This window comes from Prionailurus viverrinus, chromosome A3 (genome assembly GCF_022837055.1).
Source record: "Prionailurus viverrinus isolate Anna chromosome A3, UM_Priviv_1.0, whole genome shotgun sequence".
Lineage (NCBI taxonomy): Eukaryota > Metazoa > Chordata > Mammalia > Carnivora > Felidae > Prionailurus > Prionailurus viverrinus.
In genome coordinates, this window is record NC_062563.1 from 83,060,401 (window position 1) to 83,087,105 (window position 26,705).

General features: G+C 46.2%; 1 protein-coding gene across 2 annotated transcripts; it reads left to right on the plus strand.

Annotated features, from left to right (window-relative positions):
• Window positions 1–3,325: 3,325 nt before the first annotated feature.
• On the plus strand, window positions 3,326–26,048 carry SLC1A4 (solute carrier family 1 member 4). 2 transcript variants are annotated; one of them, XM_047854109.1, is made up of 8 exons: window positions 3,326–4,168; window positions 12,442–12,484; window positions 14,906–14,968; window positions 16,292–16,458; window positions 19,076–19,309; window positions 20,508–20,702; window positions 21,011–21,145; window positions 24,873–26,048. In XM_047854109.1, the coding sequence occupies exons 1-8, from the start codon at window positions 3,642–3,644 to the stop codon at window positions 24,901–24,903; spliced, it is 1,395 nt and encodes a 464-aa protein (XP_047710065.1). In that variant the 5' UTR covers window positions 3,326–3,641; the 3' UTR covers window positions 24,904–26,048. The 2 variants fall into 2 exon arrangements, with proteins under 2 accessions (XP_047710065.1, XP_047710064.1); XM_047854108.1 differs by having other exon boundaries at window positions 3,327–4,168; window positions 23,105–26,048.
• Window positions 26,049–26,705: the final 657 nt, after the last annotated feature.

A 26,705-nucleotide genomic window follows, 5' to 3' on the forward strand; every position in this document is an offset into this window, starting at 1 on the left:
CAGCTATGGAGCAGCCAGTGCTTGGAAGAAGCCCCCGAGACACCAGCTCCTACTTAAAGAGAGGTTTTGCTAGTTCAGACATTAGGCATGGCATAAGGCACCGCCAACACCACACCACACTTATGTCCAATGAAAGTGCCAGCAGGGCAGGGAGTTCCTCACTCCCAACTGAGGGTTAACTATTAACACACCTCTGGGGTACACACAGCTGTGTGCGGCAAGCACAGCTGCAGCGAGGGGGATTACGAAAGGCTTTGGGAGAGAGGTTAACTGGGACTGCGTGGAGAGGCAAGAAAACGTGGAAGAAGCACACAGTCCTGTTTTTGTAGCATGCATAGATGGTGAGTAAGCCAAGGCCAGATGGTGGTAGGCCTTGAATGCCAGGATGAAGAGCGTATTCTTAATTTTTTTTTTTAACGTTTATTTATTTTTGAGACAGAGAGAGACAGCGCATGAACGGGGGAGGGGCAGAGAGAGAGGGAGACACAGAATCTGAAATGGGCTCCAGGCTCTGAGCTGTCAGCACAGAGCCCGACGCGGGGCTCGAACTCACGGATCGTGAGATCATGACCTGAGCCGAAGTCGGATGCTTAACCGACTGAGCCACCCAGGCGCCCCTAGCGTATTCTTAATTCAACGGGCACCGCTGCAAGCTGTTGAACAAGAAGTGGCATGAAGGAGATCTCCTGGAATACCATTCTTTCCTGCTTCTTTAGTCACAGAAGCACTAATTCCTAAAAGGAATGTATTTATGGAAGTATAGTTGATACACAGTGTTCCATTAGCTTCAAGTGCACTACATAGGGATTTGACAAGGCTATACCTTGTGCTGTGCTCCCCACAAGTGCAACTACCATTTGTCACCGTACAACCTATTACCATACCATTCTATATTCCCTATGCTATACCTTTCACCCTTGTGGTTTATTCATTAGGAGCACCAGTTTTTAGCTGGGGATATGCCTGTGCAAAATAAATATTACATTTCTTCTCTTGCAGCTAGGTGAGGTCATGTACTAAATTCTGGTTAAGGAAATGTAAAGCACATAGTGTGAACAACTTTTAGGAAATGTTCTTAAAGGGAGAGGACATTTCTCCTTTTTTCCTTGCTGGATGGAAGCTGAACCTAATCCTAACATGTATATTATTCATTAGGAGGATTGGTCTGGGGTAAGGCAAAATATAGGATGGCTGGAACAAGAAGAGCATTAGAGGCGGAAAGACTAATTAGGAGAACATTTTAATAGTCAAGATAAGAAGTGAGGAAATAAGAACCGAGCCAGAATGGTAGCGGTGGGGATGGATGGGTTGGGGAGGGGGGTGGATGTGATAAATATTGCGAAAGGAGTGTCTGTGGGAGTTGGCTATTGATCAGATGAGAGGAGACACTAGAGAAGGAAGAACCAAAGGTCATTCTGAGGGTTCAAACAGAAGTGACTGGATGGACAGTACTGTTGGTAACAGAAGTAGGGGATTCAGAAGGATGGGTAGCCTTGAGGAATGCAGCCATGAGTTTGGTTTTGGACATGTTGTCATGGTATGCCTGCAGGATATTCAGGTGGAGATACAAAGCAGATTAATTGAAAATTCATTTCTGGGGCACCTGGGTGGCTCAGTCGGTTGAGGGTCTGACCCTTGATTTCCACTCAGGCCATGATCTCCTGGTTCGTGAGATGGAGCCCCACAACGGACTCAGGGTTCTCTCTCTCTCTCTGCTTCCTCCTGTGTGCACTCTCTCCCTCAAAATAAATAAATAAACATTTTTTTAAAAAGAGAGAAGAAAATTCATTTCTGGAGCATGATTTGAGAGTCCTTTGCATAAATGTGGTAGTCCAAACAAAGAAAGGCAAGGGCTGGGTGCCAAAACAGTGTGTCTGTAGAAAATCCTTCCTTCAGTGCACACAGAGAAATAAACTGTTCTGAAAACATAAAAATATGCTGGTCACCTGACACATACTTCCCTCCCTTCGTCAAAAAAAAAAAAAAAAAACCCTACAAAGTCCAGCCAATGGCTTGGCTGGCTGGCTTCAAGCAAGGGAATCCTCAGTGTCTCAAAATTTGGACAGCTCCTTAAAGTTCCTTAAGAAGGCATTTTGATTTGCACAAATATCTGTGCGGACGTGTTTTAAGATGACTCCTTTTCAGCAAGAGATTATAGCAAACTGCTTTCCTCCTTGACTCAGGTTAGCCACATGCAAGACTTCCTTTCCACTGGTCTTAAAAGAACAATTTTTTTAAAGCAGAATGAGAAAATACAAAAAACTAATACATGTGACAGAGTAAAACGACCCTGCAGAGGTCTCTGATATCTGCCATGACCAGAGCAGCTATTAAATAAAAGTTAAAATAAAAAGGAAACGAATCGGATGTTAACATTTAGAAACCATCTTTGCAGGCTGGCTAAACCACTATATGTACTGGTTTCCTGAGACTGCTGGAAGCCAAGAGATGGAAGAGGGTAAAACCTAGTGGCTTCTACGTGGTAGAAACGCAACTGGAAGTCAGGGCGAGAGAGCTGTGGATTCTGGAAGAGTTTTCCGTCTTCAGCCCACATACCGCAGACAGCTGCCGGGTAACCCCGGGCCTATACCCGAGGCTTTAAGCCCCACGCCTCGGGGAGCGCTAGCGCGCGCAGTGGCACACCCGTGCGCTGGGTTTGGTGCCACCCAGAGCTCCGTTTCACTTACAGGTGAATCTTTGTTAGATACTTTAATGAACTTGGGATAAGGTTTTTCTAATTCATCCAGCCATCCATCTCCTGTCTCAGGGACAGAAGATGGACACCCCGGCGTGCTTTGTGGTACAGGACTCCTGGAGTCCGTGGTCCCCTTACAGCGCGCAGCCCCTTTGCAAGAAAGGTTGTCAGATTCTCCCGCAGCCCGCGGGGCCGCGCGGGGGCGAAAGCACCAACCCCGGCGGGAACCCCTCCCCTCCCCCAATCCCCAGGACAGTGAACGCCGCTGCGTTCCACATTCTCCCCGGCCCTCTGACCCTGAGGGCCCAGACCCCGGCCGACCCGAGCGGCCCCGGCAGGTGCCAACGAGCGCCGGCCGTCCCTCAGGCCGCGCCCCGCAGAGGTCACCCGAAGCCGGCCCCAGTTAGCGGGGCCGGGAGGCGGCAGCCGGCGCCCGGATTGGCCCGCTCGGCAGGCGCCCCAGCGGCCTCAGCAGCGGCCTCAGCAGCGCCCCCCGCCCGGCCGCCCCTCCCCCCGCGCCGGCAGCCAGGGCGAGGGGCGCGCGGGGGCGGCTCCCGGACGCTGATTGGCCGAAGTCGCGGGGGGCGGGGCGGCGGGTGTGAAGGGGCGGGCTCGGGCCGCTCCCAGCTTCCTCGGTTCTTCCCATCTGCGTCCGTTCTCGCGGCTCCCGCGTTGCATCATCTCCAGCCCGCGACCGCTGTGGGAAGGTTGGGCGCGGCGCGACACACTCAGGCCGGTGCTCCAGCCCTCTCTCCCGAGCCTCTCCTGGCCCTTTCCACACCTGCTTCTGCGCCCAGGTCGGGAGCTCTCCGCGGGCCGCCTCCCAAAACCGGCGGGACACAGCTGGCGGACGTCGCCAGCTCCGCCTGATCCGTTCATTGAGAGCCTCGTCTTATCCCAGAGCAAAGTCCCCCGCCTCCAACACCTCGGGGCCGCGGGCACCGCCATGGAGAAGAGCAGCGAGACCAACGGCTACCTGGACGGCACCCAGGCGGGGCCTGCGGCAGGGCCTGGCGCACCGGGGTCCGCGGGGGGACTCGCGCGGCGCTGCGCGGGCTTACTACGGCGGAACGCGCTCGTGCTGTTCACCGTGTCCGGAGTGGTGGCGGGCGCCGGCCTGGGCGCGGCGCTGCGCGGGCTCGGCCTCAGCCGCACGCAGGTAGCCTACCTGGCCTTCCCCGGCGAAATGCTGCTCCGCATGCTGCGCATGATCATCCTGCCGCTGGTAGTCTGCAGCCTAGTGTCGGGCGCCGCCTCCCTCGACGCCAGCTCTCTCGGGCGCCTGGGCGGCATCGCCATCGCCTACTTCGGCCTCACCACGCTTGGCGCCTCGGCGCTCGCCGTCGCTTTGGCGTTCATCATCAAGCCTGGGTCTGGCGCGCAGACCCTTCAGTCCAGCGACCTGGGGCTGGAAGAGTCGGGGTCCCCTCCGGTCCCCAAAGAGACAGTGGACTCTTTCCTCGACCTGGCCAGGTAACGCTCCCCCACCTCGCCAAGTGCACAGTGAGGAATGCCAGCTCTCAAATACACTCCAGTGCGCGCGCGCGCACACACACACACACACACACACACACACACACACATATCACCCTCATATACTGCTAAGAGTTCATTCTTAATTGGCTGCTGGTGGACTGTAACATTTTTTTTTTTAATATGAAAATACCGTCTGCATGTTATAGCCAAGAACCAGCCCCACCGTTAGGTACGAGTGTGTGTGAGGGAAGAGGCAGCTGTCTCACCTGTACTGTACTCCTTAAACTCTCTGGCCACCCTCACCATTAAAAACGTTCCAATCAGGCCGGATATCTTCACCCCATTTTATCTGCACAGTGCCTGAAAACTTCCGGGAGCATTGGTTAAATTGTGCTTGTTGGGTCATCCTCACCTGTAATGTCTGGCCGTCCCTGTTTCAGCCCTTTGGCTGAGAGTAAGGTGGCCATTTTTGGAAGGCAGCTATGCTCACCACTATACCACCAACGCACACGGATGGTGGCAATTTTTGAAGAGTTGTCAGTGGTCCCAAGGATAACAAGGGTGGGGTTAGCTGTATGAGACCCATTGCCCAGAAACCTGACTCTTCTGGTGGCTTGGGACAGGTTGCTGTTCACCCCATAGTCAGGACCACTGTAGAGTATTGTGAGTTTCAAGGAGCTTTATTTCTGGAAGAATGAGTTCTAGATGGGAGGAAGTTTTGCCTGCTTTTTGTGACCCTTAGAAGTTGCATTTTATCCCTTGAGATGCAGTGTTGTTTCTGTTGTTTTGGATTATCCAAAGCCTCAGCATCTGTTGGTTTCTCTGTTAGCCTAGAGTTCACAGATGGGAAAACTGCACCCTGGAGGCATTTTCTGGCCTGGCCAGGTTCAGCTGAGTGAGGAGCTCAGCTGGCTCCCTCTCCAGGTTTCCGATAATTCTAGATTCAGAGCCTTGGAGGTGTGTTTTGTCTTGAGTCACGAAGCAAAGCTCCACGTTGCTGAGGCCGTGAAAAACAGCAAACCCTGGGCAAAGTGATTTGACTTCCTGCTACTTCCTTTGCTCCCTCTGGAAAATGTGATGACTGTCTGCCACTTAAGAGAGAGTGTGTTCATTTGAAACTATAACAACAGGAAGTCCAAGACTTGTATTTGAAAAAAAAAAAAAAAAACCAAGACGTCTGATGAGAGGGACCAAAAAATTCTTACCAAAAGGGCAGGTGGAGGTGGCCCATTAGGACTTTGATGTGATCGCAGTCTCTGGTATCTGGCAGTTTAATATTTGGAGTCTTTAGAGATCCTTAAAGTTTTGGAACTTTTAAATAGGGCACTGAAAACAAAGTCTGCTGAGGTTGAGACTGCCTTTGGCTCATTACATTCAGTACTATATCAGTCAGCTTTCCCTGAGAGGGAAGGTGGTTGGGGGGCGTGGGGGGGTAAAGGATTCTCTTTTGCAGGGATCAGTAGCCCAGGGAAGGGAATGTGGATGCCCAGCCCTTACCTGCTGGCGGTATCCCATAAGGAGGCTCAGTAGCATTCTTTTCTCTCCAAAAGAGGGACAGTGGCCAAAAAATGGGGCAAGTTAAGGTGAGGGGTTACTTTATTACCACCCATCCCAGAAGGGACATCTTATTTCCTGATCATGGTTTTCTAGTTTTAGATCCAAGCCCCTACAGCAGCTGCTTCTGAAGTGAATGGTGGCCCAGCATCATGGCTTATTGACCAGTCTTGGTGCAGACTTTTCAGTGACTTGGACTGCAGGAAAGGACTAAGAGAACCTTTGTTGTGGCTTGTTGGGAATAGGTTGCATTTCATAATGCTTCCAACAGCCAACCTCCTTTAATCCAGCAGCTCTCGGATAAAGGTAGGGCAGGTGGTATGATCCTATTTTACGACTGAGGAAACTGAGACTAGAGAGATTAAGTGATTTGCTCAAGGTCACAGGGTGGTTTACCAAAAGAGGGATTAGAAAAACTATGGGTCAGGGCGCCAGGCTAGCTCACTCAGTGAAGCATGCGACTCTTGATCTCAGGGTTGTGAGTTCGAGCCCCATGTTGGGTACAGAGATCACTTAAAAAAAAAAAAAACTTTAAAAAAGAAAGAAAGAAACTACGGGTCTTGTGTACCAGGGCTCTATTTCTCCCACTCTCCCCTTCCCCCAGTCAAAATGCCATAGTAATGATGCCATGCTGCTGGTCTAGTCTGACCATCTCAGAAATATTTGCTCTGGACCAAATGGGAATCAGGTAAGAATATAATTTGGGTCAGGGCCAATGCCCACTTCCTCTAAACAGAGGATCTGAGCCTCTTCAGCAAAGAGAAGCCTATTTACTGCTGCTCAGATTTGGCTTTGACGTTGAGCAGCTTATGAGAGGAAACTGAGTTCTGAGCCATGTCTAAATGCTTTCTCCCTCTCTGGGTAGAAGTTTTAAATTTGCTTCCTTCAAAGAAACCCCACAGATGCTGATTTTATGTGATTCTGGGCATGTTTCTTGGCAAAGGCAGGGTGAGGTCCTGTCTGCCTGTGGGCAGTGAATGAAATGAGACTGCCAGCAAAAACACCTCAGTTATCCAGCAGGCCCTCAGTGGGTAAGGGCCCAGAACTTAAATACCAGAGAGAAGTCTCTGATGACTTCGTGCAGCTGCTGCCAAGGCTTTGCTAAAGCCCATGAGCTTTCCTGGTGGTGAGGGCCTCACAACTCCCACAGGGTCTCTCTGCCTAGATTTCGAATTTTTCTCAAGATGGAGCTACAAGCCAGAAAGAAATGAAGCTAATAGATATTCATTGGAACTTTTAGAAGGTTTTCAGAATGCCATTACTGAGTGGTTTGATTTTCCAACGCACAGTGGATTAGAAATAACGGGCTGGGAAGTGGGTGTGAGGCACTGCTAGAAGCAGGCCCTTTGAGAGTTGAGAAGGGATAGAGTTGGTGGATAGCAACTGGCAGGTGGGAAAGTCCCAGTCTCCTCCTGAGCAGCCCAGAGCCCTGTGCCCAGGCCCCGGAACCGTACAGGACTCTCAGAACTGGATGGGACCCAAGTGATTAAGCTGTGACTTTCCACCCCAAATGAAATGGTTTTGGCACCAAAGAGACAGAAACAGGTTATCAGGAACTCAGTCATTAGGGAACTTCTGGGCAAACCATAAGAGACTTAAATACTGAGAACAAACTGAGGGTTGATGAGGGCTGGGAGAGAGGGGAAAGTGGGTGACAGGCATTGAGGAGGGCACCTGTTGGGATGAGCACGGGTGTTGCATGGAAACCAATTTGACAATAAATTATATTAAAAAATAATAAAATAAATTTTAAAAAATTATGGAACTTCTTGGTCCCTAACAATACTTCCTGATCATGAGTGCTAGACCATGTCCCTAACCTCTGTGTCATAGCTTCCTCATCTTTGTAACGGCCATCATGAAAGTACTACTTCAGAAGATTGTTCTGAGGGTTAAATGAGTTATGTCTGTAAAGCTCTTAGAACAGGGCTCGCCCAATATATGCTTGCTCTTGTTATAAATGGAGCAGTATTAAGAGCGATTGGGATTTTTGTTTGTTTCACGTGACTCTATGGGGATGGCCCTCTTTTCGTAGTCTGAAAGAAGCGAGAGTAAACAGACGGGGACAGCCGAGGAGGACTTGAAGCTAATGTAGTCTTTAAGTGTGTTGGGAACCACACGAGCTTGGAGAAAAAGAAGTGAACAGTTACTATATTTTGGACTGATAGAATCAGCACTACGGGCAATTTGGAAAATGTGGAAAAGTGAAAACTAAACACAGAAGAGCCTTCCATTCTAAAAGGGAGCAGAAATCTTCACATATCCTCCCTGACATTCCAGTTTTGTTCCTCCCTGCATTATATGTTTGTGATCTCCAAAGTTGACCTCAATTTTCTTCAGCTATAAGTGGGAAGGACTGAGACAACTGGCTCCTAACATTCCTTTGGGTGCTAAAATTTGTAGTTTCCAAATGGAAAGCCAGAGGCTTATCTGCAAAGGTAGCAGGTAGGAACAGCTCTTGGGCCCAGGGCTCCGTCTGCACTGGCAACCAGAAAAATGGACCTGGGCCACTGTTTTTTGCAAAAGCGTAGCAGGGTGCAGCCATGTGCATGGTAAACACAAATGAGATTTTGCCTGTTGCTGAGTTTTCTAGGCTTTTTTTTTTTCTCATGCTCATTTTCTCAACAGTGGATAGTGATACAAGCCTTTCCCTTCGCAGAGGGAGACGTAAGGGACTTCCTTTTCCTTTCAAGGACTGGTGTGAATAGGATGCCTTTCTGCAAAAAACACATTTCTTTAATAGCTGCAAAGAAACCTATCAGACTGAGCTCTATTATTAGCCCCGAGATCACAGTCAAGACAGTGAATAGTGAATAATTTCTTTTAACTGTTGGGCCACAGCAGGTTGTTTGACCCATGCCCTATGTCTCTCTTCTATAGGCAAGATGAAGGCTCTTAGCAAATCTAACAAGGATCCAAATTAACCGAGGGTTGTCAGCCTAAGTAGTCACTAAAGGGAAAAGGTGACACTTTGTTGTTTTAAAAAAACAAAACTAAAAGGGTTTAACCTGACATCTTTCCTTCTGCCACCCAGGAGGCTACCTGAATAGTTGAGAGACTGAAAAGAGCCCCCAGAGAGGCCACATGGGTGGTGATTAAAAGCAGACACTGAAGGGGGCTCCTGGGTGGCTCAGTCAGTTAAATGTCTAACTTTGGCTCAGGTCATGATCTTGCGATTGGTGAATTTGAGCCCCCTATCAGGCTCTGTGCCGCCAGCTCAGAGCCTGGAGCCTGTTTGGGATTCTGTGCCTCCCTCTCTCTTTCTATCTGCCTCTCCCCTGCTCGTGCTCTGTTTCCCATTTTCTCTCTCTCTCTCTCTCTCTCTCTCTGTCAAGAATGAACCTTATAAACAAACAAACAAATAAAAACAGACTTGGGTTTGAATCCAGCTCTGCCACTTACTAGCTGTGTGGACAAGTCAGCTAGCCTCTCTGTGCTTCAGTTTACTTATCTGTAAAATGAGGCTAATAATAATATCTACTACTTACACTTGTTATGAGTATTAAATGAGTGAATATTGGAGTGTCTTGCTAATATTCTCAAGTGTCCCAGCCCCTCAAGGACAGCCCTCAGGCTACTTGCTACAGAGAATTAGTGCTGTTCTTAGCCTCATTTCCCCAAAAGTCCCCCACCCCGGGGGCCCAGCAGTAACCTTACTAGCTGGAATCTAAAACTGGATATGGGCCTTAGGAAGAGGGTAGATTACTCCCCCTGCCCCCTACTGTCACCATAGTGCAAGCCCAGGACCCCCAGCCCTTCCTCTGCTCCCAGCCTTGTAGGGGGTAGCAAGATCTGAAGGGGCATGTCCCTGTTAATGGACTCTAACAATAAACACTAAGGATAATAAATATATAGCAGGCGCACATACCGTGCCATATCCTGTTCTGAAGAGTCTTTGAAATTTTCATAAATTTGGTAAAGAATTTTTGAACCTAAATAAAAGGAAATATTTCTGGAACAAAAAATATACCTAAGCAAAAGTAAATTGTTTTCCATTCTTTTCATATAGGACAGGGAAATGCAGACCACCCTTGACAAATAGGATCAGAAGAGCAAACGGTACCCAATGTATAAAGAAGAAACATCTTTGAAGTGTTTCACTGTGTGAGCTGCGGGAGCATATGCTACCGCTGACAGAAGTTCTCCTTCCGGCAGTTCAGCCTCAGCCCAGACCGGTTTTTCTGTTTAAGTAGTGTACCCAAAGACTCCTATAGCACTGGAAAGGCTTGTCCGTTCACTCTGTCCTGATTTGGTCTGACTTGGCTCTCTGAATTTAGTATGGACTTGACACTTTTAAATTAGGGCACCTGTATCTATATACCAACCCCCCCCCCACTCCCCCCCACCTACAACACCAAAGGCACAATCTGTCAAGAGCACAGAGAAATGTTTTGCTTTACTGCCACAATCTCAGCTCCTTGCCCTTGGTGTGGGCAAGAGGGACTGCGCATGTTCTGTGGTGACCAGAGGGACCAAGGGAGAGGAGAATGATTTTGTGGATGCATGAGCTCCATCTTACTGCCCCCAGGTGGTGCCTTCCTAGGGATTCACATCTGAGAGCTGAGCTATAGAAAGTTCAGTCATCCCATTGAAAGTATGCATTTTTATGGTTGTAAAATCTTCTTTGCAGTTAGCACTGTATCTTTTTATTTTTTTAAGCAATTTTGAGATGTGATTTAGGTACAATAAAATGCACCCATTTTAGGTGTACAGTTCAATGAGTTTTAATAAAGAATGAATTACAATAAGGAAAGTCTTCTAGCAAGAAGGAAGCTACGATTTTATGTAACTGAATCTTGAAAATGACACCCCATCACCTTTGCTGTATTCTACTGGCTAGAAGGAGGTCCTTCTAGCCCACACTGAAGGGAAGGGCATTGCGCAAGGTGTGACTTCCAGGAGCCTATCTTAGACTGCTTGCCAAGCCGGGTTGCAGTCAGAGCTGCCTACCTTTGAAACCAAATGCATTGCAAATAGTTGCATAGAGATTCCAGTGCTAGGGAAACAATTCAACCACAGAAGTCAGAATTACTGGATAAGTTTGACATAAATTGTAAAGGATGATTTGGAGTGTTTCACTCTTTTAGACTTATTCTTTTTTTTTTTAGCGGTTATTTATTATTGAGAGACATAGAGAAACAGAGCATGAGCATGGGAGGGGAAGAGAGAGGGGGAGACACAGAATCTGAAGCAGGCTCCAGGCTCTGAGCTGTCAGCACAGAGCCTGATGCAGGGCTTGAACCCACAAACTGTGAGATCGTGACCTGAGCCAAAGTCGGACAGTCAACCAACTGAGCCACCCAGGTACCCCTCTTCTAGACTTATTCTTAAAGGAAGTGGTACAACCAATGGACAGGGAAATGTCACTGGAATTTTGTTATATATTAAGACCAGCATCTTGCATAGAGCCTGATCCAAAGGAGGCTCTCAGTAAAAACTGTTTGCATGAATAGATTTTGGTTTCAAAATCTAGCTTAATTTGATCAGTTCTATTGCCCTCCTTTTATGACAAATATTTTATTTTATTTTATTTTTTATTTTTTTTTTTTAAATTTTTTTTTTCCAACGTTTATTTATTTTTGGGACAGAGAGAGACAGAGCATGAACGGGGGAAGGGCAGAGAGAGAGGGAGACACAGAATCAGAAACAGGCTCCAGGCTCTGAGCCATCAGCCCAGAGCCCGACGCAGGGCTCGAACTCACAGGCTGCAAGATGGTGACCTGGCTGAAGTCGGACGCTCAACCGACTGCGCCACCCAGGCGCCCCTATGACAAATATTTTATAAAACTCTTCATCCTGAAATGAAATCCATGAATAGAATTTACCTACACACATAATCTCAAAGCATCAACATGACTCAACAGTAATATAAAAAGATAAAAGGAGAGTAATGTATAATAAAAAATAATATGTTTTAATACATAAGTATCCTAAAACAAAGTGGTTAGGTGCTTGCTTCTCAATTTACATTCACTGTGAATGAGACAGCTGTAAATGCAGGCTGGTACTTGATACTTGTGTGGGTAATTAAGGACTCAGATCCTACAATTTGCCATTCATGATGTGATTTTCCAGAAAGATGAACAATTTTTTGCAAGATTCTGAATAAAGCAAAAAATTATCCCACATTTTACACAGTAGTTGCATTTCTGGAAAATTCAGTGTAAGTTCAAATTGTGCAAAAAAACCCAAAAACCAACCTTGTTTTGGAGTTGGTTTAGGCTGAGGTAATTATAAATAAGGTTTTCATCTACAGGTATATAGGACATTTGGACAGCGTGAGGGCCACGTGAGGGCCTCAGTAGAATGAATAGCTGGGACCTGGCACCTTCCACTATACACACTCCCCCAACTGCAGGAATGCCCCCCAATTATTTTGACAATGAAAACACTCCCTTGGATTTCACCAGTGGGCTGTACCACTCTTGCTGAAAACCTCCGCAATAGGGCTTAACTTCTTGGGGAAAAGAGAGTGCTATGGTTTTCCTGGAGTACCACGAGGGAGATGAGCATAAGACTCTGCTCTCAGAGCATCTATTGTGGCCCAGCAGCCAAGGCATAGTAGGGTGCCTGGGTCAAGCAGGGGCCACAGTAACTTCTGGAGGTGGAGAGAGAGGGAACATTGTGTGTTGAGCTGTCAGGAATGGGCATCTTAGAGCAGACGCTTTGAATGCTGAATCTTAAGAACACTGACAAAGTGCTTTCTTTTCCAACAGAAACCTGTTTCCTGCAAATCTTGTGGTTGCCACTTTCCGCACGGTAAGGCTTGATGCTTTGTTAAGAACGGGAAACTTTGATTGGGGTGGTGTATAAATTCGGCTGTAGAGTTAGGTAAGGTGGGACAGGCCGGGTAGTATTGTTAACAAAACTTGGTACGCTGGCTTACGTTTTTATAGAGGGGACCCTGGAGTAAAAACAAACCAAACCACAAAAAACAGAAAGGTTTCCTGAAACATCCCCCTGGTTCCATCATCTTTTCGTATCACCTGGGAAAGATATATATACTTTTATCTTTTTTTCTGATTATAAAAGTCATATATGCTCATGCAAAAAAAATAAAGTGCAGGGGTGCCTGGGTGGCGCAGTCGGTTAAGCGTCCGACTTCAGCCAGGTCATGATCTCGCGGCCCGTAGGTTCGAGCCCCGCGTCAGGCTCTGGGCTGATGGCTCAGAGCCTGGAGCCTGTTTCCGATTCTGTGTCTCCCTCTCTCTCTCTGCCCCTCCCCCGTTCATGCTCTGTCTCTCTCTGTCCCAAAAATAAATAAATGTTGAAAAAAAAATTAAAAAAAAAAAAATAAAGTGCAAAATATGAAAAATATGGAAGAAACTAAAAATCACTATAACCACTACCTAGAGATATCCATTAACATTTTGGTATGCATCCTTCAGATATGTTTTTTCTCTGCATGTGCACACACACACACACACACATTTTGAAAATAAAAATAATTATACTACACATTTTAATAGTATGTACACATACTACACATATTGTTTTTAATCTCTGCTTTAAGGCAGCATATGATAAACATTTTTCATGTCAGTATATATACTTCTGCATAATGTTAATGGCCGTATTCCACTGTATGAGCATATCATAATTTCTTTCTGTCAGTCCCGTATTGATAGATTGTTTCTGTTTTTCTCTAATGTTTGCAAGACTGCAAGTAACGTCCCTATAGTCCTGCTTTGTGAGGAGAAGGAATATAAAGGTCTACATTAGATAGACTAATCTCATTACCTTTTCCAAGCAAACGTTTCTGTTTCTACTTACAGCCCTCTCTCCCTCCCTCTTATTTTTATTTTCTTTATTTTAAAGGTGTATTTGTTTATTTTTGAGAGGGAGAGAGAGCTTGCACGTGAATTGGGGAGGGACAGAGAGGGAGAGAATCCCAAGCAGGCTCCGCACTGTCAATGCACAGCCCAATGAGGGGCTTGATCTCACGAATCATGAGATTATAACCTGAGCCAAAATCAGGAGTCAGTTGCTTAATCGACTGAGCCACCCAGGTGCCCCCCCCCCCCCGCCCCGTCTTTTTAAGAACTGCATGTAAACACAGCTGTGGCTTGTATTTATACTGTGAGATAGGAAAAAAGTAAAAGGTTTATGGAGTTTTCAGTGCTTGTCGCAGAAGGTGTAGGGTGGGTTTTGTTTCCCCTGTCACCCTTAATCACAAGACGGCTGAACACCTCTGTCTGTCTGAAAGCTTGATAAATCAAAGCTGAAAGAAACCAGACCTCATCAACAGTAGGCACAAAGCAGTATACCCTAAAGGGCTCCTCGGGACAGTTCAGAGCCAGGTGTCCTTAGAAGAGGTCAGGAAAGGTGTTTTATAACGGATTCCATTCAATTGTGCATACCGCCACAGGGAGACAGCTGTGTGCATCAGGCAGAAGTATGTGAAGTCAACTGTAGGACCAGAGTTTGGAGAGTCATTGTACTTATAAGTGAGTCTCCCAGATGACTTAGCCAGAAAATGCCATCTTGCCTCACATCCTTTGCTTTGGAGAGTAGAGGCCAAGGCAAATTAGAAGTAGATGTTGAAAAAGCAGTCAAGCTCAAACAAGTTCTGGAACAAAGTGGAGCATAAATGTATGAATGAAAATAGGGGCGCCTGGGTGACTCAGTCAGTTGAGCTTCCGACTTTGGCTCGGGTCATGATTCTGCGGTTTGTGAGTTTGAGCCCCGCATCAGGCTCACTGTTGTCAGTGCAGAGCCTGCTTCGGATCCTCTGTCTCCCTCTCTCTCTACCTCTCCATTGTGCTCTCTATAAAAAAATAAATAAGTAAAGATTTTAAAAAATCAATTAAATAAATAAAATAAGACATTGAAAAGTAAACTTCAGCATTATGAAATTAATGTTCTCCAAGTAACATAAAGTGTCAGCTGTTTGAAATATCAAACTATCAGGATGAAATTGTGCAGATCTCCTCCTCCAAACCATTGTCCCTAACGCTGTGGGTCCCTGAATAATGCACAGGCCTCTTGGGTATGCTGCCTTGGCCTTAAGTAACTTTTGTACAGTTCTCATAGGCCCTTGTCAGGCCAACCGAGTGAGGAATTCTGAGAACACTTGGAGTGAATAGTGAGGAATAACAAGAGGCCCCACAGTCGTCTCCCTTCCTCTGATTGGTCTTCACCTGTGAACTAACAGCGGGTTTTCCTTTCTCTTGTTCCCAGTATGCAACTGATTATAGAGAGATGACCCACAACACGAGCTCTGGAAACGTAACTCATGAAAAGGTAAAACTCTTTATAAGATCACTTGTGGCAAATGACTTATAAAGCAAATAATGCTTCTAATTGCAGGAGCTTACGTGATGCATCTTTTCCTCAGCAGGGTTGAAAACTCTGGTGTTTGAATGAACTGTCCGAAGAACATACATTAGGTTTGTTCCTTAGGTTATTAACCAACATGGCCAAAGGCCAGCATCTGTAGTATTGGAATCTTTAGTAGATCCATTTCATTGAATTGGAACTAATATCCCCTTTCTTCAATATATTTTATCTATTTTTAAATATATTTTATATATGTAAATATATTAAAATATATTAAATATATTTTATATATTTATATTATATATATATATATATATATTATAACACCCCTTCTGCCATCCTGAAATATAACTAATAAAATATAACTACCTCTACACATAGAACTTATCTTGGGGCCTTAACTCACTATTGCCATCATTCATTCACACATGTTCTTGGAGCAGCTATTATTGGCCAGACACTGGGTGAGGTCCCAGCCTTCATGATAGAGCTGGAAGGGACAGGGGACCTTGAGGATTATTCAGTGCTTCACCAGAGCTGTCATGGGAAGAAGCAGGTACTTTACCCTTTCCCCACCCCCACACATACAGCTTCTGAGGGCTGAGGGGCTCTGAGTTATCCCAGTCTTTCTTTGATTGAGGAAAAGTTCTACTTAAAAAAAAAAAGTTGAAAACTACTAATTAGTCCAGTTCATTTCATCTGACAGTTGAAGAACCTGAAAGTCTGAGAAGTCATTTAATATCAGAGCTGGGACTAGAACTCAGATCTGTGGTAAAAATGCTGATTCTATTTTTGCCGTGCTGACATATGTTTCCTGTTCAGAATTTCATGGTGTGTTTTGATGGAATAAACATTACTCCAATATATGCTTGTAGTAGTGCAATTGAGCATTATGGGGGAAAAAAAAGGAACACAGTATGTCTATATATTTTAAGTCAGTGACTTAGGAAAGAATATCCTTAAAATATCCATGTTGATCCTGAAAATCTTTTGTGAAATTTGTCAGCTAGGAGGGCCACCACAACAGTCTAGCAACAAAGAATTTGTGGACATTTGGGAGGCACAATTACAAACATTGACTCTCGATCTGAAGAAACTTTTCACCAACCAGCTCTTTTATTTTTTTAAATTTATTTTTTTATATTTATCATCAAAGTGTAGTTGATATACAATGTTATATTAACCGGATCTCCTAAAAGCAACCCTTTGAAGTGATCGTCTGACCTCTACTTGAATTCTCACTCATAGATTATAAACTTAGATCCTCTGTCCCTTCTGATCCCACAGATCCCCATTGGCACCGAGATCGAAGGGATGAACATTTTAGGACTGGTCCTCTTTGCCCTGGTGTTAGGAGTGGCCCTAAAGAAACTCGGCTCCGAAGGAGAAGAGCTCATCCGTTTCTTCAATGCCTTCAATGAGGCAACGATGGTGCTGGTGTCATGGATCATGTGGTAAGTTTGGCCTGTGCATTAGTCTCCCTCTCATTTCTCCTGCCATCCAGAAAAGAATCCCAGTCTACTGTCCGAGGTCACCCCTGTGGGGCCAACCTGGCTCAGAACTCCATCTGTGGTTGATGCGCCTTAGGCCAGACTTGATAGAGGGGGTGGTGGAGGTGGAGAGGTTTCTCCTCACGTCCCCAGTCTCAGAGAATCAGGAATGTGCCATAGCTACCTGTGCCTTCTTCACCACCCACGGTGAACCTTATGGTTCTGTCACTGGTGATTTATTTATGGGTTTCTACCATTATCCATATCATATAGGATGCCCATACCATCTTGTGGGTCAACCAGCTCCATAAATCTGCTATCTGCTATGTAAAATAAGGCTCATTTATCTTAAAACCATACACCTCAGCCTTCAAAGGGGCCCCTTACTATAATATTTCACAGCATGGAGGACAAATTCATTTTCATCCCACGCATATATAAACTTGGAATGGTCTCTTTTTACATACATGTTTCTTTATGTGACATCAATAAAAGGGCAGTTGTTTAATAAAAACCATTTGATTGATTCTGGCTAACAAGTAAAAATTGGACCAGATCTCTCAAAATGATTTCTTAGAAATCCTACCAATTCCAGCACCTATTCCTTATAAGCTTTATCTTGCTGTTTTACTCAAGTCAAACTTCTGTGGGTTTTAACTTCTACACATACATTGTCAAAAAACTTAGTTTATCCTTTCATACACAAAGCATTTTCCTTATTGTAAACCCTTAAATATCCCAGAACTTCTATCAGATAGCATTAGGGTGGCAGATTTTAGGACAGAAGCCTGGAATTTGGTAGTGAAGTTTATCATTAATGGGAGGCCAAGTCCAGAGCCCCCACTGGTGGTGTTTATCTTCCCCAACCAAAAATTCCAGAATCTGACTCTATCCTTGCAAATATGACCCTTCATATGACTATTGTTGTTCTGGGGAGAAAAATATTTTCAGAAAGGAAAAAGTATTTTCATCACATGTCAGGTTCTTTTCCTGGCTTATTTTTTTAGTCTAAAATCTTCTCAAAAGTTTAGATTACAGGAGATTATTCAAGAAAGTGATGTTCTTGGGTTAAGGCACTTTCAATCTGGAAACCAATTTATAGTCATTCCTTCAATTCAAGGTACTAGTCACAGAGGCAGAGCCTGCTGTGTGTCTGACTGGAGTGGCGATCTGTTGCCCAGTAAGCGCATCTCACCAGAATTAGGGTTTAAAACGCCTTACCTGGGAGCGCCTGGGTGGCTCAGTCAGTTAAGCATCCAACTCTTGATTTTGGCTCAGGTCATGATCTCACGGTTCGTGAGTTCGAGTCCCACGTCAGGCTCTGTGCTGACAGTGCAGAGCCAGTTTGGGATTCTCTCTGCCTCTCTCTGCCTCTCCCCCTTCTCTAAATAAATAAATAAATAAATAAATAAGTAAATAATACTTTTAAAAGTCTTAAATACATACCTATATATCTAAATGCATAGTAAGCAAAGTAGTTCTCTGAGGAGGAGTCTGGCATGAGGGTGGTGCCTAAAGAGGATTTTGGCCTAATCTGTGTTCTAATTTTTTGAAAGGACAGCGCATTCATGAGTTGCTATGGAATTTAAAATTAATAATACTGCTTAGAATATCTGTAAAGAAAATTCAAGAAACCAGTGACATTGGCTATCTCCAGGGAAGGAAACTGAGTACTTGCAGGGAGAAGTGGGAGGGAGACTTTATTCATCCTTTTGAACACTTTCACATTTGAACTATGTGACATTATATTTATGTAATTGAAACTTACAAAGTCAATGGTTATAAAATTCTTCCTAAATTTATATTAACTTCAAAACAGCTGACTTTTGTTTTCTGTAGCTCCCATAGTTCATTTCTTCCCTTTTTTCCTCCCATCTTGCCATTAAAAAAATCTTCACGTTCGAGGAGTGTTCCCTGAGGGTCATTGTTAATGACTTTTTCCCACGGAATCATGTTTTGCAAACCACAAGGAATTTAAAACTTAACAAAAGTCCCAGCTTTGGCTCAGTTCTGTATCACAGCAATTCTACAAAATAGGTGTTAGTCTTTTGTTTTTCTAAGTTCTCAGAACAAGCCTGACCAAGGCTGAAAGTCAGGTTCTCAGTCCCAGAGGCTTTGATCTTGAGGAGTTCCTTGGCTTTCCACTATGGAGCCCAGGTGGTTGGTAGCATCCCTCTATTAAGAGCATAATATACCCAAGGGGAAAGAAGTCTGGGTTCTGGTCCTGACTCTCTTATCCCTGGTGATTTATCATGTTAATTTTACTTAGTTTCACAGCCTATAAAATGGGCCCATCCTTTTCTATTCCTCAGAATCATACTAGGGAGAGCTTCATTTTTTTCTTTTTTTTTTTTTTTTTAAGCAGGTCCCACACTCAAGGTGGGGCATGAACTCACTACCCTGAGATCTAGAGTTGCATGCTCTACCGACTGAGCCAGTCAGGAGCCCCTAGGCTTATCCTAAGGAGAAATGAAGACCACTTAGTTGAAAGTCCCTGTGTTGTGTATCAGGAAGGGTCTGCATCTCCCAGCCCCATCATCACGTCACTCTTACTGACAAGTACCCTATGCTCATGCCCTAGGTATGTGCCTGTGGGCATCATGTTCCTGGTTGGAAGCAAGATTTTGGAAATGAAAGACATCATTGTGCTGGTGACCAGCCTTGGAAAATATATCTTCACATCCATATTGGGCCATTTTATTCATGGAGGAATTGTTCTGCCACTTATTTATTTTGTGTTCACACGAAAAAACCCATTCAGCTTCCTCCTGGGCCTCCTCACACCGTTTGCAACAGCATTTGCCACGTGCTCCAGGTGAGTCGGTTTCAAGCGGCCTTGGCTGCTCGGAGCCATATTACTGTGGGACCAGAGCCCAGTCGGTGATGCACAACCAACATCTCGACATATTTTAATTTCTTGAAAACTCTCAGTTGATCTTGTCTGGTTTTTTCAAATTACCAGTCCCACAGTTTTATGGAAGTAGGTTTCTGGGGTTGCCAAAAAGAGGGATTGCCTCATTCCCTCCTCCTTCTTGCTCCTTAGAGGTCGAATCATTATTTAACCCAGTTGTGGGTCCTCACCCTAATTAGCAAGACCTTTGCCTGAGTAAAAGAAGGCAACCACTTAACTCAAAACTCACCACAGGGAAGTTCCAGAATGACACCTCCCCAATTCTACCTCTGGATACATGAATTAGAAAATAAGACCAAGGCATCATGGTGAGGGATGCGTCATCCACAGTATTGTGGGATTATTTAATTTAGTACAAAAGATGCACCTTATCATTATTGGAAATCCTTCAAAACAGTTGGGCTTTCCAAACATGTTAAAAAAACTTTCAAAGGCTGGCGGCCCATTGCGTTTATACATTTGGTTTTTGCCTCTCTACTGCATGTTTCCTCCCATCCTGACTGGCTATTTATATGACACAGTAGGAGTGGTAAAAAGAATTAGGTAGGTAAATTCTCTGGCTTAGAAACAAATCTACTTCTCAGCTCTGCCGGCTACCCTCTGTGGAGCCTGCAGAGCGGGCTGGAGAGAGTAGGGCTTGACCTTCAAGTTATCTAGGAACACAGTTACTCTCCACAGTACTCTCCACAGTAGCCACTGCTACTTCTTGCCCTAAAAAGGAAAAAAGATCATAGCTTGCCTTTTACTTTTTTGGGGGAAAAATTCAACATAGGAAATGCGCATATGAATAAATAGTTCTTTGTTCTCTTGAGAACAGTTTGCACCATGAGGTAGTGTGTAGTTTCTTGAAATATTTTGAACAGGTGTATGCAGGTAAATAACAGGTAAATCTAGGGAGTCAGATCTTGAATACTTTGGGAATTGACAAAACCCCACATCATGACAGAAACTTTGAAACAATTCCGATTCTTCTCTGATTTCGGAGTGCGGGGACCAAAAACGAGGATGATGCTAATTGCTCTGTTCCTGGATCTGAGCTGAGTGATATATTAGCCTGGCTGGGAAGGACTATTCTCACGGTGGGTTGTTCTTCCATTTCCAGCTCAGCAACCCTTCCCTCCATGATGAAGTGCATTGAGGAGAACAACGGTGTGGACAAGAGGATCAGCAGGTTCATCCTCCCCATCGGGGCCACCGTGAACATGGACGGAGCGGCCATCTTCCAGTGTGTGGCCACCGTGTTCATCGCCCAGCTCAACAACATCGAGCTGAAAGCAGGACAGATTTTCACGATTCTGTAAGTGCACTATTCTTTTCTTCACCTCTAGGCCTGGGTCAAAACTCGAGGGGTTTTGCACATGTGTGATTTCCTTCAGAAAACCTCATGAATACCAGTCTCACCATGACTTGGGGATGTCTCATTAGGAAAACGACAGCGTGAATTCATTACTTGAAAGAGAGTGAATCATCTCTCAAGGGCACAGCCGGCAGAATCTAGGGTTGTGTGGTTTTCAGTTTCTAAGCCATAGCTGCCATATTTTGCATATTTCTCTGTGCCCACACCATGTTCTGTGTTAACGGCTAATCTTCTGTGCCACCCCCTAGAGTGACGGCCACAGCCTCCAGCGTTGGAGCAGCTGGCGTGCCCGCTGGAGGGGTCCTCACCATCGCCATTATCCTGGAGGCCATTGGGCTGCCCACTCATGACCTTTCTCTGATCCTGGCTGTGGACTGGATTGTGTAAGTAGCAAGTCCTAAGGGCACTAAATAAAAGAAAGTCTGTGCTGACTTCCCTGGGAGCTCGGTGCCCTGCAGGGCCTGGGGCATGCAGAGAAACTTCACACATGCTCCCTGCTTTGTGAAGGGAGCCTACAGTTGAGCTGGCAAGACAAGATTTAGAGCTAGAAAAAATTAAACAATATGAGAGACAAAGGCCCATGAATGATCATGAAATGTCATTACTGAGAACTTGGTCAGAGCATCCAGGAAAGCAGGGGTCCAAGGCCCAGGCTGGGCCCCCTGTGCAGGCCGAGGCGGCACAGGGTCTAATGGAGATTGTTGGCTGCAAGGAGCCTTTGGGAATGATTGTCCTTGGCCTGGAACATCCAAGGAGTGATTTCTGAGAGGGAAGTGAAGATGAACCCAGCTGATGTGAGTGGCTTGGGCTCAGAGGAAGCGGACTCAGGGGGTACAGCTCAGTGGTAGAGCATTTGACTGCAGAGGAAATGGAGCGAGGAAGGAGGTGTGATTCGCACCACCATCACCAGCACTCCTGTAACGGCACGGAACAGTGAGTGTTGATTCTGAGTTCGGATTCCTTGAGTCATGTGATACCTTGTTTGAGTATAAACAATACTTATTTTATAGGGAAGTTCACCTGAGTTACTAATGTTGGACAGTAGCAACATATGGATAAGAAAATGAGCCGTGGAGCCCAGGTACCTGGGTTTACATCTCAGCTTTGCCATTTATTAGTTGTGTAATTGGAACTGTTCTGTGTTTTAATGTGCTCACGTGTCAAGTGGGAATAATTGCACAACCTACATCAGAGCTGTGTTGAAGATTAAATGAGCTAGCACCTCCACAGTGAATAGAAGAGTTCCAGGATGGTGGTAAACAAGTACCTTAGTGAAGAAAGACACTCCTCGCTAGCCAGATCCAGGCATGGCATATAACCTAAACTGGAACCTGGCACCGGGCTTGCGGCTCTGCCCATTGTGGTTGGGAATGGTGGTCTCCAGCCCTTTGTGTAAGCCCTGGAAATTTGAAGGAGCCTCTCAGAATCCTTATGGCTCCTCAGCACAATGAGGTTGAAATGTGCAGCAGAAACCCGCATCATCCGGACAGGTCATCAGATGGAACTCAGTCCCTGAGCTGGTGAGTGGGACAGGACCAGAATGGAGCATCAGAGGCCCCGTCTGCTTTCTTACTCAGTTGCCTCTGCATGGGGAAGGCAGGCCTTTAAGAGGCACTTAGGAACAGGGAAATAGGGCCCCAGGTGGGCTGCCCAGTAGAGACTTAAAGTCACGTGAGCCCTCCACCACCCTGTGGCCTCTGCTTCCACAGCCCTCAGCTTCTCTGGGGCAGTCAGGCAAGTTCACACCTTTTCCCCTGTGTTCAAAGTGGGCACTGTACTTGTTCTGAACCCCAGGAGAGAGGAAGGTTATTGGGCTAATCTATGGGAAGACAAGCTTCTGGAAAGGACAGTGCTGTGAGATGGTGTTTGCCAGCCGCCATGGAATACATACGAAGATTAACATTCAGCAGAGACGCAGTGTTGAGGTGAGAAAAAGAAGGGGTGTTCCCACGGTGTACTGAGAGTGGGAGAGAAGCTGGATGCAAAACCACGTCTACACTATCCATCCCAGTTATATGTGATTTTCATATGATGATGTCTATTCTACCAAAAATACATACACAGGAAGATGACTGGAAGGAAACAGATCAAATGTTACTAGATTCTCTCAGAGTTGTAAGGTATGGATGGCTGACTTTTGTTTTCTTCTTTATATTTCTCTTTCTTCCAGGTTTTCCACAATCAGGTTATTAGTTTCACAAAATAAGAAATATTGAAAGAAAATCAGTTTAGAGTGAAGTGAGGCTTGTGCCCTTAGTAGCCTGCTGTCCAGAAAACAGCAGGGCCTGCAGGCTGCTGTCACCGCAGCACCGGTGTGAGGCCTGCCTTGTCTTTTCCTGCAGGGACCGCACCACCACCGTGGTGAACGTGGAAGGGGACGCCCTGGGTGCGGGCATTCTCCACCACCTGAATCAGAAGGCGATGAAGAAAGAGGAGCAGGAACTGAGCGAGGTGAAGGTGGAGGCCGTCCCCAACTGCAAATCGGAGGAGGAGACGTCGCCCCTAGTAACACACCAGAACCCCGCCGGCCCTGCGGCCAGCGCCCCGGAACTGGAATCCAAGGAGTCGGTTCTGTGACAGGGCTCGCTTTGGGCTTGCCTGCAGCGGCGGTGCCCGGCCTGTTAGTGCAGCTGCCGAATGCCAGACACCGCGCTCGCTCTCTGACTTTTAGCCTCCAAGCAATGCTTTGGCCCAGTCACCAGTTTGAGGATTACCTCTCGGCACAGGCATTGGGCTTCCCAGTGGGAACTGGTTACCGAAGACCAGGGCACTCTGATATTCGGCTTCATCCGTGTCCAGGTGCAACCGTGTGTGCTCTGTTTGGAAACACGCCCTCCAGCTGCCAGGCTGGGTGCGTAGCAGGCTCACAGGTCCTGGCAGGCAGAGTGTGGAACATGTACTCCTCATTGCGCCCAGTCAGCTCTGCACTGGGTGCTCTCTGGGCAAACCCAGGGGGTTTACAGTCATCTGTCGCATTGCCTCATGAGCCGGAGTAATTGGAAAAATTCCTAAATTCTTACCCTTGGCTGGAATTCACTGAGCTGGGACTCGAGGTGTCTAGATTTTGTACTGTTGCGAGGTGTGGCTGGCTTCTGATTCACTGGTTGCTTGGGGGCTTGGAGGCACTGCATGTTGTCAAGTTAGAAATATTCTAGATGGTGTTAGCACTGCGGGGGTCTCTGGTCAGAGGCACTAAGTAAACAGTTTAAATTCTGAGGTCAGGGAAAGGAGGGGGCATGCAGCCTGCAGGGGAAGGGATGCACCCTATCAGGATGGGCACGCGTGCACACACACACACACACACACACACAGTCATCCTTATTCTCGTCCCAGCCCCTGGGGAAATTTGCTGCTTCTGTGACTGGCCTCTGACCACGCTGTAGCTTTATCCCCATCCACTCCGATCTGGCAATAGGCAGAGAGGGGCCTCTTCCTCCATGGTCATCACATTCAGAACCCTTGTTGGTTTATCAGTCTATTATTATAATTCAACCAGACCCCTAAAATGCTGCACTGCAGCAAAACAAAGACAAAAAGAAAACCACAAACCCACTCACTAATTAGGGTGGGATGCCCCCATTCCAAGGTCCCCAGACCCCCCAGCTTTGGCTGATTTCTGTGGGCTTAGTTTCTTTTCCTGCCAGTACACCAAGATTTAAATTATAAGCCAAATGTCCGCTTCCTCCAGATGCCTATTGACTGGGTTTGAATGTAGGCGAGGAGGCTTCATAAAGAAGACCGGTATTGCCAGGGACAGGGAGGACTGAAAGGCACAAGAATGCTATTTCACTGTGGCTGTGGTGTGTATCCTTGGTGTGACCTGCAGCAAGTCCTGGGCCTCACTTTACCCCATTTGTAAAATGGGGCTGATGTCACCTGCCTCTTACCTACCTCAGAGGGATTTGGTGAGGCAAAGTTAGTGAATCCATGAAAACAACCATTTCAGTTCTTGGATATCAAGTGCTGACACCCCAATGCTCTTAGTTTTTACCTAAGTGATACCTTTCTCCACAGAGGCCTCATCCTGCTGGTAAAAATATCTCTTACGACCAGGGCTTTGTGCTCCGTGTGCATTAACCACTTCTATCACGCCCCTTGTTCTCTTTGTAGTTATTTGATAGCATCAAGTGCAACCTCCTGATGTCGTTCAAGCGTTCCTGAATCAGCCACCCCCACCTTCCACCACATTTCTGGGTCCCTGACTTCCGTGTGACTCCAAGACCCGGGCAGCAGCTCTGCCACTCACAACAGGCCACAGCGGCTCCCAGACTGTCGGCATCCTTCGTTTTCTTATTTTCCCTGTTGCCGTGGCATTGCTGTCACCCAGGCCCTGCAGAAGCGAAACACACACACACACACACACACACACACACACACGTTAGGATGTGTGTCCCATTGTACTGAGAATGGGCGGGCAGGACAGAAACAGACTTCTCCGTTTTAAAACCGGGGTTGTGTTCCTGAGTGGAAGGAGTGGGGAAGAGCCCTGCTACACAGAGCCAGTCCAGCTGGTGGGGAGGCCCAAGTCCCTCCAAATCTCTTTAAACCAGCTAAGTCTCTCCTGTCCCCTGTGAAGCCAGGAGTGACCAGGAACCAAGCTGAGAGGTGCCTGGAAACCTTTACACTCTGGCTGGTCGTTGATCCCCTTCTGTTTTTAAAAGAGAGACAATCACACTGATCCCAAATCGCAAGTGAACATTCACGATTGTTCTGCCTTCTAGAGATCTTATCTTTCCTTCTCCCACATATATCCATGGCTACATATGCACACAAATGCACATGTGTATGTGTGTTAGACACATTGTTTTAGCTCCAATCTAAGCAAGTTTGAGTTTGGATAGAGGTGATCTAACCATAAGTTTTAGGGCTTCTGCAAACTGATTCTCCTGTTTTCTAAAAGTGAATTCTTTCACAAAATATAAACATCAAAGCCGTACATCCAGTGACTGCACACGCTCTGTCCCGAAACTGGCAATGCAGTAGGTAGCATGCTGTGGCCTGGAGAAGGGTGCTTCTCTATGAAATCCTGATGATCGCCCCACTTCTCCTGGGAGGAAGAAGGTGCCGTGTTTCTCCCCGTGTTTCAGTCCACAAGAGGAATCGGAGCAGGAATGACCCAGCTGGGGAAAATCCCACTTTCTCGTTGTCTGAAGCTGTCTCCCCTGCTATTCTAACATGTTGTCATAAATACTGTTCAGATACTGTTAATCTCTGACTGTTTTATATGTGTGACATTTGCCTTAAAACATAGCAGTCCTCAAAATGAATACAGTATTTCTACTAGGATCTGCACGCTCCTTTATTCCTTTCTTATGTTTGAAGTGGCATTTACCAATGGAGCTCTGCTAGGGCATTGCCTGAGGGTGACTGAATTGATTTTGGTTCTAGCAGCTCTTAACCAGCCTGACCCCCTGAGGCAGGGTAGGCTGACTCAGAGGGGCAGAACCCTGCAGGACGGTCACTGATGCGGCTTGCAGGAGGTGAACGTCCAGCTGCTCCTGGCTGCTTCCTGTTCAACACTAGCAGGGCTCGTGAAAAAGTGAGTGGTTTTGCCATATACCTCCATAAAATTAAGTCTTTTGGGAACAACTGGGTCAACAGGCCTTAACTAAGCATCTGCAAGCCATGAGCCACACTGGAAGAATGCCCCGGTCCATAGAATTACTGAGATAGTCCCTCCATGAGGCACTGGCCCAGGCCTCCACCATCATCCACACCACACCCAGCCCATTCTTTTATATAATCTCATGTTCAATGATACCACATTCCAGCACAATTAGGGAACTTAGAAGCCTCTTATAAAAGATTATCCTACAAGTTCACACTGGAAGCCTTAGTTTCCGGACCCTGGGGCCTCTGAAGAAACAGGTCCCGTTCTGACCTTGGACATTTCCAGCTCTCCGTATCATATGGACACCAGTTTTAATTTCTGGGCAAGGCCCA